The sequence below is a fragment of the Zygosaccharomyces rouxii genome, assembly GCF_000026365.1.
Source record: "Zygosaccharomyces rouxii strain CBS732 chromosome F complete sequence".
NCBI classification, from domain to species: Eukaryota; Fungi; Ascomycota; class Saccharomycetes; order Saccharomycetales; family Saccharomycetaceae; genus Zygosaccharomyces; species Zygosaccharomyces rouxii.
This window is the reverse complement of record NC_012995.1, coordinates 1470168-1486399: the sequence shown is the minus strand read 5'-3', so window position 1 is coordinate 1486399 and position 16232 is coordinate 1470168. Positions and strand designations below refer to the sequence as shown.

At 40.3% G+C, this 16232-nt stretch overlaps 9 protein-coding genes across 9 annotated transcripts; 4 read left to right on the top strand and 5 right to left on the bottom strand.

Annotated features, from left to right (window-relative positions):
• Nucleotides 1-49: 49 nt before the first annotated feature.
• On the bottom strand, nucleotides 50-1231 carry MGR1 (Mgr1p; the record flags this gene model as incomplete). Its single annotated transcript, XM_002497936.1, has 1 exon — nucleotides 50-1231. The coding sequence occupies one exon, from the start codon at nucleotides 1229-1231 to the stop codon at nucleotides 50-52; it is 1182 nt and encodes a 393-aa protein (XP_002497981.1).
• Nucleotides 1232-1493: 262 nt separating this feature from the next.
• PDI1 (protein disulfide isomerase PDI1) lies at nucleotides 1494-3032 on the bottom strand (the record flags this gene model as incomplete). The annotated part of the gene is made up of 1 exon (XM_002497935.1): nucleotides 1494-3032. One exon carries the CDS (start codon nucleotides 3030-3032, stop codon nucleotides 1494-1496), a length of 1539 nt encoding a protein of 512 aa, XP_002497980.1.
• A 194-nt stretch (nucleotides 3033-3226) lies between these two features.
• Nucleotides 3227-4378, bottom strand: GRH1 (Grh1p; the record flags this gene model as incomplete). Its single annotated transcript, XM_002497934.1, has 1 exon — nucleotides 3227-4378. The coding sequence occupies one exon, from the start codon at nucleotides 4376-4378 to the stop codon at nucleotides 3227-3229; it is 1152 nt and encodes a 383-aa protein (XP_002497979.1).
• A 321-nt stretch (nucleotides 4379-4699) lies between these two features.
• ZYRO0F17864g (uncharacterized protein) lies at nucleotides 4700-6193 on the top strand (the record flags this gene model as incomplete). The annotated part of the gene is made up of 1 exon (XM_002497933.1): nucleotides 4700-6193. One exon carries the CDS (start codon nucleotides 4700-4702, stop codon nucleotides 6191-6193), a length of 1494 nt encoding a protein of 497 aa, XP_002497978.1.
• A 206-nt stretch (nucleotides 6194-6399) lies between these two features.
• GID7 (glucose-induced degradation complex subunit GID7) lies at nucleotides 6400-8673 on the top strand (the record flags this gene model as incomplete). The annotated part of the gene is made up of 1 exon (XM_002497932.1): nucleotides 6400-8673. One exon carries the CDS (start codon nucleotides 6400-6402, stop codon nucleotides 8671-8673), a length of 2274 nt encoding a protein of 757 aa, XP_002497977.1.
• Nucleotides 8674-8783: 110 nt separating this feature from the next.
• Nucleotides 8784-10340, bottom strand: ATG22 (Atg22p; the record flags this gene model as incomplete). The annotated part of the gene is made up of 1 exon (XM_002497931.1): nucleotides 8784-10340. One exon carries the CDS (start codon nucleotides 10338-10340, stop codon nucleotides 8784-8786), a length of 1557 nt encoding a protein of 518 aa, XP_002497976.1.
• A 770-nt stretch (nucleotides 10341-11110) lies between these two features.
• On the bottom strand, nucleotides 11111-12673 carry SRO9 (Sro9p; the record flags this gene model as incomplete). Its single annotated transcript, XM_002497930.1, has 1 exon — nucleotides 11111-12673. The coding sequence occupies one exon, from the start codon at nucleotides 12671-12673 to the stop codon at nucleotides 11111-11113; it is 1563 nt and encodes a 520-aa protein (XP_002497975.1).
• Nucleotides 12674-13161: 488 nt separating this feature from the next.
• Nucleotides 13162-14568, top strand: GFD2 (Gfd2p; the record flags this gene model as incomplete). The annotated part of the gene is made up of 1 exon (XM_002497929.1): nucleotides 13162-14568. One exon carries the CDS (start codon nucleotides 13162-13164, stop codon nucleotides 14566-14568), a length of 1407 nt encoding a protein of 468 aa, XP_002497974.1.
• A 424-nt stretch (nucleotides 14569-14992) lies between these two features.
• ZYRO0F17754g (uncharacterized protein) lies at nucleotides 14993-16138 on the top strand (the record flags this gene model as incomplete). Its single annotated transcript, XM_002497928.1, has 1 exon — nucleotides 14993-16138. The coding sequence occupies one exon, from the start codon at nucleotides 14993-14995 to the stop codon at nucleotides 16136-16138; it is 1146 nt and encodes a 381-aa protein (XP_002497973.1).
• Nucleotides 16139-16232: the final 94 nt, after the last annotated feature.

Below are 16232 nucleotides of genomic sequence, written 5' to 3'. Positions count from 1 at the left end.
CTAATGAAATAAAATAATGGACGTCTATGGTGTTTCCATTATTCTAGCATCACTCTGTCTTGGTCTCATGGTCGTCCTGAGAATCGTTTTGGTTTTGATTTGATTGGCTTTCAGGTGACATTACCGTGGGGAGGAATTTTATACTTAGCGAAGTGTCGAGCGCTAAGTTCATCCATGGATCGTAAAGAGACCATACCTCATTTAAGTCCATAGAATCTGGATCCTGTGGGTCCACTTCAAGAATTACACTCCTTAATGGGAAACCCTGTGAAGCTACGGATGAGAGTGCCATCGATCCTTCGGGTGCGTTTTTCACTAAATCTTTAGTTCTTTCTTTAACTTCTTGGTTATGACGTACAATGGAATCTAATTCACCTTCAGTATGTGTAATTTGAGTATTCAAGTGTTGTTGGTTCTCCTTGAGGGTTCTCTTGTCGTGTAAAAGGGCATCGATGTCAAGATGATATTCCATTCTGTCCAAGTATTCTGTAAATGACATTGGCTTATACTCTATTGGACCAAACCATTTAATAATAGGGTTTTCTGCTTCAGCTTGGGCTCTCACCAACGCTACGCTTTGCTTAACTTCTGGGATATTCGTTGACATTACATTACCGTTGGTGGCGTCTTTCACTTTCACTTTGGTGGGATCAATTCCTTCATGGTAGAATTGAATAATATCGTTAAAGAATTTCTTGTCACGTACACTTTTTGCCTCCTCATACCACGGATCATATTTCAAAATTGTCAGTCTACTGGCCTCTAATAACGATTGTGATAGTAGTAGAGTACCTGTAAGTAGGTATACTACATTTTTAAAAGTTGACCACCTGGGAGAGCTGAAAAGTTGTCTAAATCTTGAATTTGAATTCAATGGTTTTTTTAATGGATTATTTACTGGATTCAAAACCATAGCACCATGAGTCTTGGAAAACCTGTTTAAACTAGGGATATTTGCAATATCCTTGGAGACAAATTTCATGGAAGCTCTCAAGACTCTAATTCTATGGAGACAGAAAGTACCAACGGCGGTTTGAATCCCTATAAGAGACCAAAGACCCATTTTATTATCTGATGCAGGTACTAGGGGTCCCCACAGACGAAGACCTAAACTGGGTCGAACGTAGAATTTCTTTATATCATCTTGTTCTCTATTACTACCACCTTTGTCCTCTTCGTTTTCATGAGCTTTGGGGGGAGAGGATTTGTCAGGAGGTGTATATAATGCCATTACGATATGAACGCAATGCTCTTCTTTCTCACTTGCCTTGGTTTCTCTATAAAGTGTTAATCAAGTTCAAGGAACGCCAGCTCTTGCCTTGTCATACTAAAAGTTCACCATTTCCACGTGATCATGAGAGGAAGGTTATGGTCACCAAATAATCCTAAACTTTAAATTTAAAGGTACGTACGTATGAGTTAAACTAATAGATATTTTTCTTTTATTTTTGCTTCAGTACTTAAACCTCTATCTGCTGTTACACCTAAGGAAACTACAATTCGTCGTGTCCAGTTTCATCACTTTCGTCTTCATCAGCCTTTTTCTGTTCAGCTTGGTACTTTTCGTAAACCTTTTCTAAGTCTAATTTAGTACCACCGTTCTTCTTTAAGAAGGCCAAAAAGGATTCCACTGATCTTTCTTGTTCAAAGACCACTGGTTTGGAGTTCTTACCTGCTGGGTAAAGGATGATAGTTGGGTAACCTTCAAGATCCACACCAGGGACGTCATTTTCAGTAGCATCAATATCACCGATGACAAAACTCTTACTAGTCTTATCATCAGATGCTAGGATGTCTGCTAATTGTTCATAAATTGGTGCTAATCTCTTACAGTGACCACACCATGGTGCGTAGTACTTGACTAGAACGTCCTTTTTGTTGTCTTCAATCAGTTGGTCATGAGTCTTTCCGACAATCTTGATAACGTTACTTTCTTGCTTTTCTGGGATTTCCTCAGATTTCACGATTGGTTCAGCTTTACCGGAAACGACGTCGTTAACCAATTTACTGACTTCCTTTGTGCTCAACTTAAGTGGTTTATCCAATTTTTCGTATTTCTCATCTGGCAACTGAGCCACACCGTACTTCAAGTTGCTGCTCATGTTATGGATTGCGAATAGTGGAAATTGTTCCTTCATGTTCAAGTTTTCAGCATGTCTACCGAATTTACGGGCATCTAAACCTGCAAAACTCAATTTACCTCTGTATTCTTTACCCAATTTTGTGAAAAATGAGCTGTATTCCTTTCTTTCATCATCGTCGTTGTAGAAGAAGTAAGCTAATGGCAAACCGGATTCCACGTAAGCACCAAAAGTTTGACCGTTAACTTCACCGAAATATGGCAAACCTTCAATCTTAATCCATGCTTCTAGATCATCCGCACTCTTCTCTATACCCTTACGGTCGCCCTTGAAACTGATTGGCTCATCTTCATTTGGTAGATGTACTGCCAAATATTCTTTAGCACCATCGAAACTAGCAAATGTAAATTCGTTGAACAAGCTGTCAGCCACTTTATGGAAAGTTTGGTTCAAATTCTTGTCGCCGTTGAAAACAACAACTGGTTGTACTGATTCCTTTAACAATTCTTCAAATGCCTTTTCATCATCAAAAACTTGGACTGATGGTAATGATTGTTTAACCATGTAGTTGATAATTGATTCAGCGGTTCTACCACCTTCATATTCTAGGGCCTTACTTGGATCACCACCCTTAAAAACCTTCAAAGATGGGTAACCTCTGATACCTTGATCCATACATAGCTCTTGGTCCTCTGTACAATCGATCTGAGCTAATGAAATGTTATCCTTCTTTAGGGCACTAGCAGCCTCCACGTATTCAGGTGCCAAATTCTTACAATGACCACACCATGGTGCGAAAAATTCTGCTAGTACTAATGGATGTGATTCGATGTATTCCGCAAAGCTTGATGTATCTAGCTTAACGACATCAGAGCCCTTAGGAGCAGTTGCATCTTGTGCGAATGCACCAAGTGCCAGCGTAAGCAATGTAACCAGATTCTTGGAAAACATAGCTTGGGGGGATTGGAATATAATGTATTGAAATTTCTTCCTGTGAATAGTAGTTACTAACACTCCGGTAACTCGTTCTGTTCTCTTTTATAGTCTCACTAAAAGGTAACACTCTGGCATCATCGCGTCCGCAAACAAAGGACGTGTTTCGTGTCGTATTAGTAAAAGGCTGTTACGCTATTTATCAGTAATATCTACACATTATTGGTAGTCGATTTGGTTGGTGGCGGCTGTTGGTCGGCAGCTTTTAATCTTGAAGAGGTATCTTTACCTTCGTCGAAGTAGTTACCAAGTGCTCCTGTTGCAGATGGAGATGCTATATGCTTCTTGCGATGTGATGAACGCTGAGGTAGAGCTAGAGGAGGCGCTGTTTCTCCAGGCGCCGTTGCAGTTGGTGCCGATGCTGGTGCTGGTGCTGGTGCTGGTGCTGGTGCTGGTGCTGATGCTGTCATCGTTGGAGGGGCTGCAACCTGAGTAGGAACGAATGCATCTTCTGAAAGTGGTTCCGGCACGTACTCTTGAGAATCTTGTACTTCTTTCACAGCAGGGATACGGTGTAAGAAGCCGTATCCCACGTTGCATCCCAACCTGCCATCTGGTCCAATGTATACAGTCAGTGGCCTCGTGCAATCATGAGCTCTGTTGTACACGTAGAGCACTAAGTCGTGATGAGCTCTTGATCTGACAACGTCTTGTAAAAGGGTTTCGCCACCAGTGGCCAAAAGGCCATCCTGACAACCAATGATATAGTCCTCATCGGGGATCAATCCAGCTGTAGCTGCAGGCCCATGCTCCAGGTTGATATTCAGGACGTGATACGTGTATGTAGCAGCTACTAATGGCGACCATTGTACTTTGAAGCCTAACGGTTCGAATCCTCTCTCGTCACTCATATGTGTGAGTGATACTTCCTCTAATCGATTCTCATCTTTGGGACTTATACGCAAGTATTCCTCTCTATATGTACCTCCCTTTGCTGACCAAACGTTTAGCTTAACACCATCGCCTGCACGTCCATTGAATATTTGAACTAACTGTGGATAATCCGGATAGTAGTATCCATGAGCATTACCTAGGATGGGTATAGGTTGATCTTCTATACCAACGATGTAGTCAAAGAACGATTGCAACTGTAACTGGTGCTCTTCAACAGCTACGACTCTAAGTCCTGAAACCATCCCATTAAATCTGACATGGTCCTCTTTGAAGGCCTCAGCCTGTGAGAGTAGCAGCTGTGGTGGTATAGATTGAAAGAAGGCATCTAGCTGCTGATTATCACCACCAGCGAGTGTATCTTGAACACTCTGCTCAAGGGTCCTAACCAGATTTTTAGCTATACGAAACATTGAAACAGACTAGGGGATTTACAATCACAATCACAATCACGAATCCAATCGGTGTTTTCTTAATGATGCTTCCAATTATGTCCCTAGTGAGTGTATTCTAGCAACTTAACCTTTTTTGTCTTCAAGGAGGATTGCGGGAGGTTGGAATGTGCAAATTGTTAACGTTGCTAAATAAAGGATCCACTGATATATCGTATAAAGACTCTACAACAACTGGGAAGCCTGGAAGCAGTTGTGATGGTGTGTTCAAATACCTCGTTGAGGAGATCAGTAAGACTGTATAGGATTAGGAACAAGAATAAGAATTAGCGCTGCTCGAAGATGTCATTTGAAAGCGTTCATGGGAAAAAGGACAAAGCATTGTCAAGGAGGGTCGATGAGATTTGCAAGGAGTTCACCATTGATAAGTCCGAATTAGAAGAGCTCACGTACCATTTCATTGATTCGCTGGAGGCTGGATTACAACCGTTGGGTAAAGATCAAGGCACTTATAGGAATATGCCTATGATACCATCCTTTGTGACTGATAAGCCCAACGGTACCGAGACAGGTCTATTTCTCGCAGCTGATTTGGGTGGTACCAATTTTAGAATATGTTCAGTGGAATTGCGCGGTGATCATACGTTTACTTTACAGCAGTTGAAGTCTGCGATTCCAGACGAGCTGCTTGAGGAGGAAGGTGTTAGTAGTCATGATTTATTCAATTATTTGGCAAGACGAACATCAGTTTTCCTCAGGAAGTACCATCCTGATTTATTAGAAAATGGTGAATCCAAACCATTGAAATTGGGATTCACTTTCTCGTACCCCGTGGACCAAAAGGGTCTTGGTTCCGGTACGTTGATCCGTTGGACAAAGGGTTTTCATATTCAAGATACCGTTGGTAAGGATGTTGTTCAGTTATATCAAAAGGAACTGGAGACACAGGGATTGTCATCTGTTAGAGTTGTTGCGTTGACCAACGATACCGTGGGTACCTTTTTATCTCACTGTTACAGTTCTGGTGATGCTACTTCTTCACTATCTGGTGAAATCTCTGATCCTGTTATTGGTTGTATCTTTGGTACTGGTACCAATGGTTGTTATATGGAAGAAATTGATAACATCAAGAAATTACCACAGGAGGTTAGAGATCAACTCCGAAAAGAAGGTAAGACTCGAATGATTATCAATACCGAATGGGGTTCCTTCGATAACGAATTAAAGGTCTTACCAGTGACCAAATACGACGTTGCCATTGATCAGCAATATTCTACAAACCCTGGTTATCACTTGTTTGAAAAACGTATCTCTGGTATGTTCCTGGGTGAAATCTTGAGAAATGTGCTAGTAGACTTGCACAGTGAAGGTCTTTTGTTCTCTCAGTACAAGACTTACGAACAACTACCACACCGTTTAAAGACACCATTCAAGCTAAGCAGTGAGGTTCTTTCTCATATTGAAATTGACGATTCTACAGATTTTCGTGAGACTGAATTGAGTCTGAACCAGGCTCTAAGATTGCCCACAACTCGTCACGAACGCTGTGAAATTCAACGTATAGTTCGTGCGATTTCTCGTAGATCTGCCTTCTTGTCTGCCGTGCCAATAGCAGCTGTTTTGATAAAGACCGGTGCTTTGCACAAACGTTTCCATGGTGAAGTGGAAATCGGTTGCGATGGATCTGTGGTTGAATACTACCCTGGTTTCAGATCCATGTTAAGAGAAGCGCTTGCATTGAGCCCATTGGGTCCTGATGGTGAACGTAAGGTTCATATCAAGATCGCAAAGGATGGTTCTGGTGTTGGTGCTGCTCTGTGTGCCCTAGTGGCTTAAGAAGAACTTTAGTTATTGTTTTTTGTCTAGTGATAGTGTATAGAACTAATCCAGGCACGAATGTTTGATTTATCATATGAATCTGGGTTCTTTACAACCGTAGTCATGTTTATTGTTATAAGGCGAAGCTCCCTTTAAGTTCCCTTTACTCAACTCTAACTTAACTCTTACAAAACATAAATTTAAAGAATCAAATTACAACACAAATGCCCCTTTCATATGGGTTATCAGAGAATCCAGAGGTATTTATGCCTAGTTACACAAGTAGGAAAAGGTCAAGGGTTAGTTCCACTGATAGTGGAATCACGAATACTGGGCATGAGCCCGGTTCTTTAAACCTTTTCGATAAGGAGCAATTAGCTAAGCTGTTAATACATGCACTCAAGGAACTAGGTTATGAAAATTCCGCTATTACATTGCAAAGAGAAAGTGGTGGTATTCAAGTAGAATCTAGTGTCGTACAAAAATTGTTTAACATTATTAGAACTGGACAGTATCAAAGGGTTACCTTGGCACTTTTAGCACAGTTGCCATCCAAATATGGGACCCTCTATATTGAAGGTATGCAACCACCAATAGGTTCAGATCATAGTCATGAAGATGGTTCTATGAAGATTGGTAATATTATTTCTCAAGGTACAGATTGGCAAGGTGTTGTAGTACAGATGGAGCAAGAACTGAAGAATTTTGAAAAATTTTGGCAAGCAACTAGTAAGACCACTCTACATTCACAAACTGTGGTGCAGATGATTACGATTGTAGAAATTATGGTTCTCATTAATAGAGAGATCTTTTTGGAATTAATTTTTGAACAAGATGATTCACCTTCAGCGGTGTTGTTTCTAAGAAATATCCTCCGCAAATATATCCAGCTTTGGGATTCTTTGTTATCTCTAGAAAATGATTTTTTGGATGAAGATGCTACTTTCACGCCAGAAAATTTGTTGAGAGAAATGACCACCGTATTGACTAGTCCTCTAGGATCCGCACAACGTTCCTCCGTATGGAGGGGATCCTTGGAAAAGTCTAGGGAGATATTGATTGAAGAAATTTCAGACTATATCAATCCCAACGATCTAGTGCCCAGAGGTAGACTCTTAACTTTACTCAAGCAAGCAATCAAGTACCAAAGGTCACAAGATGCGTTCAGCATATCGGATGATAACGATAACGAACTCGATGAACCATTAAATGCGGGTGGTGAAGATGAAGATTCACCATACCAGAAGAAATTTAATTTGTTACAGGACAACACCTATAATTTTCAACAAATCAAATTTGTCGAGGATAAGACTTTGGTTCAGAGTGTGGATGAAATTTGGTATTTGCAATTCTCTCCAGATGGCAGATATTTAGCAAGCGCCTCTTCTGATTCTTTAACGGATCGCAAGATTATGATTTATGATGTGGAAAACGATTTTCAAGTTTACAAGGTGCTAGCAGGAAACGATCAATGTATTGTGTATCTTTCCTTTTCGCCCGATAGTAGGTACATTGTTTCTTGTCCCTTTAACCAAATGGCCAACATATACGACATTCATTCGAAAGGTGATCCGACGAATATCAATCCAGCTGTGCAAAATGGGATTGTGGCTGAGGTGATTCAACCGATTGATTCGTTTCAAATTCCCAGTCCATCCTCGCCCTCCTCGACGAGCTCCGGGGTTGAATCAACTACGTGTGGTGGGGCACCGAGAATTTGGTGCTGCGATTGGTTTCATACACCTGAACATAGAGGTAGGTTCATCGTAGGTTCACCAGATCGTGAGGTGGCGATTTATGATATGAATAAAAAATCAATTTTGTTCCGGCTCTCCGGATCCACTTTAGCACCTTCCAGTTCCTTGACAGCATTGAACCAACCTCCTACTGAGCAATTTCCTAGAGTGCACGATCTTAAGATTACTTCTGATGATAAACACCTGATTTTAATGCCACATCAGGGAAATATCGATGTCTACGACTTATCTCATTTCCCCACGGTAGATATGGTAGAAAAGAACGACATCTCAATGGATAAAGTTACAATAACTCGTTTCTCCAGATTAAGTGTACAACGCAAAATGACATGTGTGTCTTTACCACAGGTACAAGACCCAACGAACCCACTTGCATCTCTGTTATTGGTGAGCCTTCAGTCCAACGAACTTCAGCTATGGGATTTCAAGGAGCAAATCTTACTTCAGAAGTATTTTGGTCAAAGGCAGGAACAGTTTATCATTAGATCATGCTTCGGATATGGGAACAAATTGATTGCAAGTGGTTCAGAAGATGGTAAGGTGTTTTTGTGGGATAGGATCAACGGTAATATCGTAGGTGTGTTAACCGCTCACATGGCGGATCGACCAGTTCCCTCGGGGAGTAACAAAAAGTTTGGGAAGAACTGCAACGTAGTAGTTTGGAGTCCCAAGGACAAGCCTTTGTTTGCTTCAGGAGGTGATGATGGGTATATAAAGATTTGGAAAGTGGTCAGGGAATGAAGTATTAATCGGAAATAGAATTAATAAAGATAAAAAAAATAAAAAAGTAAAAAGGTTTGCGCGTTTCTTCTGGTAAGGATCCGAAATCAGCTTCTATTTTTTTTTGTTGTTCATAAATCTAATGCTTCAGCCTCTACTCTATTCAACTCGGTTGCACTGACTTTGGCCCTATCTAATCTGATGGAATTGAAGATTGGTAGTGATAAGGCTAATAGTGCAAACAGTAAGTAGAACGAATATCTTATTTCATGAGTTTTATCAGTAATGAAACCTATCAGCAGGGGACCAACAATTGATGATCCTTTATCAGTGACGCTGAAAAGGCTAAAAAATGTAGATTCTTTTCCCTTAGGTATTATTAGACTGAATAAAGATCTTGAAACTGCAGCAACACCACCCACAGATATACCATACCATACCGCCATGATGAACATCTCAACAGGATGTTTCAATCCGAAGTCCTTAAATAAAAATCCCATAGTTCCATAAAACGGTATCAAACTAGACCAACAAATGATATAGATTAAAGTACGTTGTGGGGAAAGGTTGAATTTTCGAGAGATGTAATTCGGGATGAAAAAGGCCCCCATGATTGCACTAATCATGGTTAGAATACTAATCAGTATCAGACTTAAAGTACTCATCTTTAACTCAGTTCTGGCGAAAAGAATCGCTGCGGAGTTGATTGTAGTCAAAGAATCACTAACAATAAACCATCCAACTAAAAATATCACCATGTCTCTTAACAATCTTGCGTGTTTCAAAGATTCAAATAGTGATAACCATCCGTATTTCAGCATACGTGGTTTAAACGACGTAGGGGCCTGTGAACCAGTTCCGGGGGTTATTCTATCACTAGCAGGCAACAGTGTAGGTCTAACATCCTGTAATAACCAAGTCATTGGTGATTGCCAACATATCCACCAAATACCTACAAAGAGCACCGCAATTTGTATGTTATCCTGAGACTTGCTCCTTTTAACCAACCACATCGAGAAAATCTGTACTAATAGAGCACCGCTATAACCTATACTAGCACCTTTACCGCTGATAGCTGTAGTTAAACTTTCAGTATTTGATTCCTGGTTATCCGGTCCATATTGAACTAGATCTGATACAAATACCGGCAATAGTGAATTACCTACGACATTAACAACACCATAACATGTATTGGCAATGATGTAAAGTAGTGCCAATGAGTAGTATTGCTCCAACGATAATTGAGAAATTAAGACGACAGAGGTGGAACCCAAAAGACCAAATCCAACTAGAACTCTACTCTTAAACTTAACGGTCTTCCAAACGTCAACTAATCCTGAAACCGTAATGACAACAATAGTCTGGATAAAGACACTCATGGAAAAAGTGTAAAGGGCAAAACTTGAAGTATCAACAAATATTCTATTGTTGAAAAGACCAAGGACACATTTGTCATCATCTGGAGTACATTTCACTGAATGATCACCAACTGTAACACCATTAATTCTTGCAAATTGCTCTAAAAGTAATGGGATATAAGTCGAAACTGCAGAAACCACAAAGGGTTCACTCGAGAATGAATAGAAATACCAACCTTTAATGTTATTCTTTGCCCTATTCAAAAGTATTAGAGTGTCACTTCTCCTATTAGGAGGAGAACTATTATCTTCTATTGAACCATACGACATTAATACACTTCGTAAGACTCTTTTACTACTGTTAAACTAACTCCACCTTGCCAGCAAGACTTTCAATGTGATAAAGAATTGACTAAAGAGAGATAAAGGTCGAAGCATTTCCTCAAGATGCGGCTGCTTCGTACAATGAAAAGCCCGCTTCCATAGTATAATACAAAATCTACTTCCATCTAAATACAAGAATAATACGGAGCTTGGGCAATATAAATTAGCATGTATAGGAAACATACAATTGACAGAAGCAGTAGCTGCTGCTGCAATAGCAAAAAAATAAAAAAAAAAATAAAAATAAAAAAAAACCTATTATATGTAGATAATCCTGCTTCATTATATTCTATTTTATTTCAATGTGGATTAAAACTCTATTTTTTTTTTTTTTGATTTTTGACATAGTAGTAGTGCTGATGAGATTGATACCAGTTGATTCAGAAGGAAAAAAATTGATGCTCATTCAAGGGCTAATTGTACAGGAGGTTTCAACTGGTTTGGAGAGGAATCAAGTCCACTTATGACAGCTATTTTACAAAAAAGGGCAGGATGAAATGTTTGGGGTGGACAGACACACGCACACACACACACATACACATACGCATACAATGGGGTAAAAATGGAAAATTGTAGTCAACCATCAAAAATTGGTGGTTACTAATGCACACATAGTGTAAACGTCAACGACTAAATGCTAATTTCGCAAAAATGTTCTTTCGTTTCGAAAAAAAAAATACTTTCTTAGGGCTAGCACTTGAGGGGAAGAAATCTCATTATTTCTTGTTTTCGTCTTCTTGTTCTTTCTCCTGTTCGGCATTAGCAGCAGCTGGAACTGGTGCTGGGACAGGTGCTGGGACTACCGGAGGAACTGGTGCTCCACCTGGACCTGGGCCATAAACTGGTGGTACGGGCAAAGGAGCTATCAGGAATTCGTCCAATTCGTCACCTTCCAAATTCTTCTCGATGGTGACCGCTGTAGACACATCCTCCGGTAACAAATTAGACCATTCTTTGGAACGAATGAAATATTTGGCTAATGGAGATTCTTTATCTTGAGGCTCCAAGTCGAAATTACTTTCAGTTAAGGTACCAGCAGCAACTTCAACAGTTGAATGTTCGTTAGCAACAATTTCTCTTAAGGAGGCTAAGATCAAATATGGATCACCACCAAAGGACATATTGTTTACCCTGTAGAATTTGGAGATCAATGTTACAGGAGCATAACCTTCCTTAGATAACTTAGATCTCAAGTAATCGTCTTTCTTTAAATTTTCGGCACTGAAATAGTATTCCATTTGTTTAGCTACACTGTTAACGGCAACAATGATAGCTTGCATAGGGTGGAATTGTTGTTGGTAAGAGGGTGGAACTTGTTGTTGGTGCATTGGTCCTCCATATCTTGGACCGCGGTAGTGGTTATTAAATGGACGTCCAGATCCACCGTGGTATGGTGTGAAATTGCTCTTTGGATGATGATGTTGAAATCCATGAGAATTCTTGTATGAATCGTTATTATTGTTATTATGGTAGTTGTTATAATATCTTCTACGAGGGAAACCTTGTTGACGTGGGTGATGTTGGTTGTTAAAAGTATGCTGCTTTCTATGAGGGTGTTCCACATTTTCGTTATGCTTGTTAAAACGATCTTTGTTCTGCTGTTGACCACTTTCAGATGAAGTCTTAGATTCAGAGTCTTCATCAGCCTTACTCTTCTCCTTAGTCTTTTCATTACTCGTCGTACTAGGAGCATTTTCAGAAGAATCGCTATCATTCTTGCTACTAGACTGAGGTGGTGTAGACTCTTGTGGTTGCTGTTGCTTGTTCTTCGTACTAGTCTGTTGGGATTGTTGAGGCTGAGGTTGTTTCTTCTTCTTGCCAGCTGTGCTGCTAGATCTTCCACTGTTATTACTACCCGCTGGACCTTGGGACTGTCTGTTAGAACCCTTCTTGCCGCTACCAGATTTCTTCGAACCCGATACCACGATAGATGCCTTCATAGGAACCCATTTTGTTGAAGAAGAAGACTTTACAGTGTTAGAAGTTGTAGCCTTTGGTTTGTTCTTCTTAGGAGCTTCTAAAGATTCAACTGGAATCTTAGAAACAGGAATATCTGAAGAGACAGATTTCCATGGAGATTTTGTTGGCAAAGGTGCCGGTGTCAGCACAGGCTCTTTCTTATTCTCAGTGCTAGTAGTAGTAGCAGCATCTGGGGAAGAATTACTGTTTCCCTCTGGGGATGGTGATGACGGTCTTGCAGTTTGAGGTGCGGAAGATGGAGAACCACTTCCATTTTCAACAAACTTGACCTCCTTGGAAACTCCACTATCAGAAGACATTTTGGTTACTGTGTTTCCTGTTTTTGAAGGATTGAAGACTATAGTATAGTATATTATATGGGCTGCGAATCTCTATATTAAAAGAATCAAAACAATTCGCAACTCCAACGACTCCTTTTTATGTGTCTTTCCTTTATTCCTTTCACACGAGGCAATGAGACCGAAAAAGGCTTATGTTTTATTCTGCCACTACCTACTTGAACGCCTTAAACTGCTTCTTAAACAATTGTTCAGTATGCTCATCGTTAGTTGAAGAATCAAATTTTTTTTTTTTTGATGATGATGAAAATTTTTGTGCTTGGGTAAACCCGTACATCCCATCATTTTTTCAGTAAATCGTTTGAAGCACATCTCATCTCATCCCATCTAATCTCGAGGAATAAGAAGGAATATACGGACATAAAGGGTATTTTAGGGACCCTTATATTGGTCTGTACGTGGTTAGTCGTTTTTGAATTGTGTATCAGCCTTTTTCCGCTGGTCGTTTCATGAAGAGGAGCATATCAAGGGCGATGACGTCGTCTGGCAGTGTTGCAAAGAGAACAAGTTTACAAATAAGATCCTTACCAGATACCGTTAGTGTTAATCATGGTACTCATGGCTATAAAAATGCAAGCAGAGCAGTTGTCTCGAAGAATAGATCGAAGAGAACAAATTGGGTTGACGAATTTGAACAGTTTGCTCGGTTACGCAGAGTAACCTATGAAAGCGATGAAAGATTGGCCAAGGCTATTGAAGACTATTTGAAACAAATTGGTAGTGATTATCGCAAGATGAATAACGTATCTACTAAATTGTTGAATGAGAAGTTACAACAAGCGAAGATGCAATGGGTTGAAGAAAATGGGCCGCTACCAGGAACTGAATCTTCTTCGTCTTCGATAGAGTCACAGGATGTTGATATCAAGCATAATCAAAAACTGTTTCAAAAAGTAGCTGCACAGATCAAGGATGAGCATTACCCTATGGTGCATGCTTTCCCGGGGAATACTAATTTTGAATATCTGTGCAATTGCATAAGGTTAGTCTCCAATAGAAAGACAATTCTATTCTCATTGGATATCGAAGCCTTTGAACGTGATAATAATGTGGTTACAGAAATTGGGATTTCGATTTACGACCCAAGGGAAAATGTACACTCGTTGGTACCGGTCAAACGTAATTATCATTTGGTGATATTTGAATCTCTGCATTTGAGAAATAAAAAATTTGTTTGTGATTCGAAGGATTGTTACATTTTGGGTGAAAGTTTGGTGTTAGATTTACAGGGATGTGTGGAATTTGTACAGGCATTGGTGGATTATTATATGATACCACAGACAAAGGAGGATCGTAGTTGGTCAAGGGCATTTGTTGGTCATAATTTACACGGAGATTTGAAATGGTTGAGGATGCTTGGTGTTAATATCCCTAATGATAATCAGATGGATTTCAGTTTAACCAATTTACGGGAGAACAAACAGACTTACGTCCTGGATACTGAAAAACTCTATAGGTCTTGTTACGGTAATTTCGGTGGTAATTTGGGTCGTATACTGAGGTTGTTCCGTATACCGCATGCTTTTTTACACAATGCTGGTAATGACGCTCACTATACTTTACAACTGCTAATGTGTATGTGTGACATTAGTTTTCGTAAACATGCAAGTATGGACGAATTGGAAGTTATACAGCGCAGAATTAAATGGTGGTTAAGTCGTGAAAAAATTGAACCTAAGGTCCTCCCCATATCTTACGTGCTTTCAGTTAATGAATCGTTACAAAGTGTACCAAGCAATAACAACAATAACAACCTTCCTAGCAGGAAGCGTTCAAAGGCTATCGTACAAACAGAATTTGGCGGCGCTAGATGGTTCGACAGCGCTCGCATAGCATTCGAAAGTACTTTGGGTTAGTAAATAGAGACATATGACTTCTGTTTTGTTTGTTTTTTGTTTTTTGTTTTATTATTATTATTTTTTTTTATTATTATGAATCTTGTATATGCTGGTTTCGGAGTTTTTATGTTGCCCAATGGGAGAATAAAGTTATTTCGGAGGTTTTCATAAAGGTAAATTGTATTGTTCGGTGCCCTGCTGAAGAAAATAAGTTTCGATCTTGGCACAGCCGTTTTAGGAACTCGCAGAGTACAGCGTTCCGAGAAGGGACATCAAACCAGCCATCTGAAGAACACAAGATATATGCAAGCCCTAGTCCCTGCAAAGTGTTTACAATGCCAATTGATGTCAACATAAACAACAGTTGAACCTGTAAGCTGGGCGAACTAGAATGGATTTGGGATTGGTATAAAAATGGACAGCCTCAAAAGATATCAGATATATGTTCTGCAATGTTCTTCTGTGTGAAGACAACAAGAAATTAAACCAGTCCAATCGCTTAATATTTCAAATGCATTTCAACATTCTTTCATGTTTGGTGGGTTTGAGTCTTTCCACTTTTGCAGCAGCACAACGTAGCTTTACAGTCCCTGTCAATTATGACAATGAAATTACAGTATCCTACTATTTTCGTGAGAACAATGATTTGGTTAGCGTGAGTGCCACTGATGAAGGTCTCCAAGTTTCAGTGAATGCTAACGATGCAGATATTTGTAACATTCTATCATCAGGTATGGTTATTTATGCTCCTGGTGGCCAGGAGAATACTTTGTTATCATGGAATCAATATAATGTCTTCCATTTAGTCGGACCTGATGGTCAACCATTGCAGTGGAGTAGTACAAATGCACAGAACTGTCCGTTCGGTTCTTCACAAGCATCCTCTTCCGCTTCCTCCTCGGCACCTTCTACTTGGTCTTCCCCAAGTTCAAGTTCTGTGTTCAGCGGTTCCTCTGCCACCGTCAGCCCCTCGAGCTTATTCGTTAGCTCTTCAAGCTCCGCCCCCAGCTCAAGCTCTAGTGCTATTCCTTCGAGCTCTGCTTCCAGCTCAAGTTCTGTTCCCAGCTCAAGCTCTGCACCTAGCCCATCAGGCTCCTCAAGCTCTGCCCCAAGCTCAAGCTCTGTCGCTAGCCCTTCTAGTTCGTCTTCTGACTCTAGTTCCAGCACTCCTATCCCTGGTTCTACCACCAGTTCTAGCCCTTCTAGTACAATTACATCAGCACCTGGCAGTTCTAACGGTGGTTCTTCACCAACCTTTACCAGGGATGGTGTCCACACCATCGCTAGTGAATACACAGTTACTTCCGATGGTCAAGTCTACATTTACACCAAGTGGTATGTGGTCTCTGCAAGCTTAGGTCCATCTACCACTTCTGTAAGCACTTTGAGACCACTCAATCCAACTCTGGACATTGCTGCTTTAACCGCAGCAGGTAACAAGCGTCACCAAACACAGGCTCCAGCAACCGCTGTTGTCAAGAGAGCAGAGGGTAACATGCCTGCACAAGGTGCTGGTGCCCGTAGCTTCCCATCCAGCGTGCTGCTGTCTCTTGCTGTCCTAATGGGTCTGTCAATCTGTGTATTCTAAGGGTTTTTTCGAATTTGTAATATATATGTATGCGTTTGTATGAATATGATTTTGATGTTAAGATATTAATAAACTGGAGAATCCCTCCAGTAGA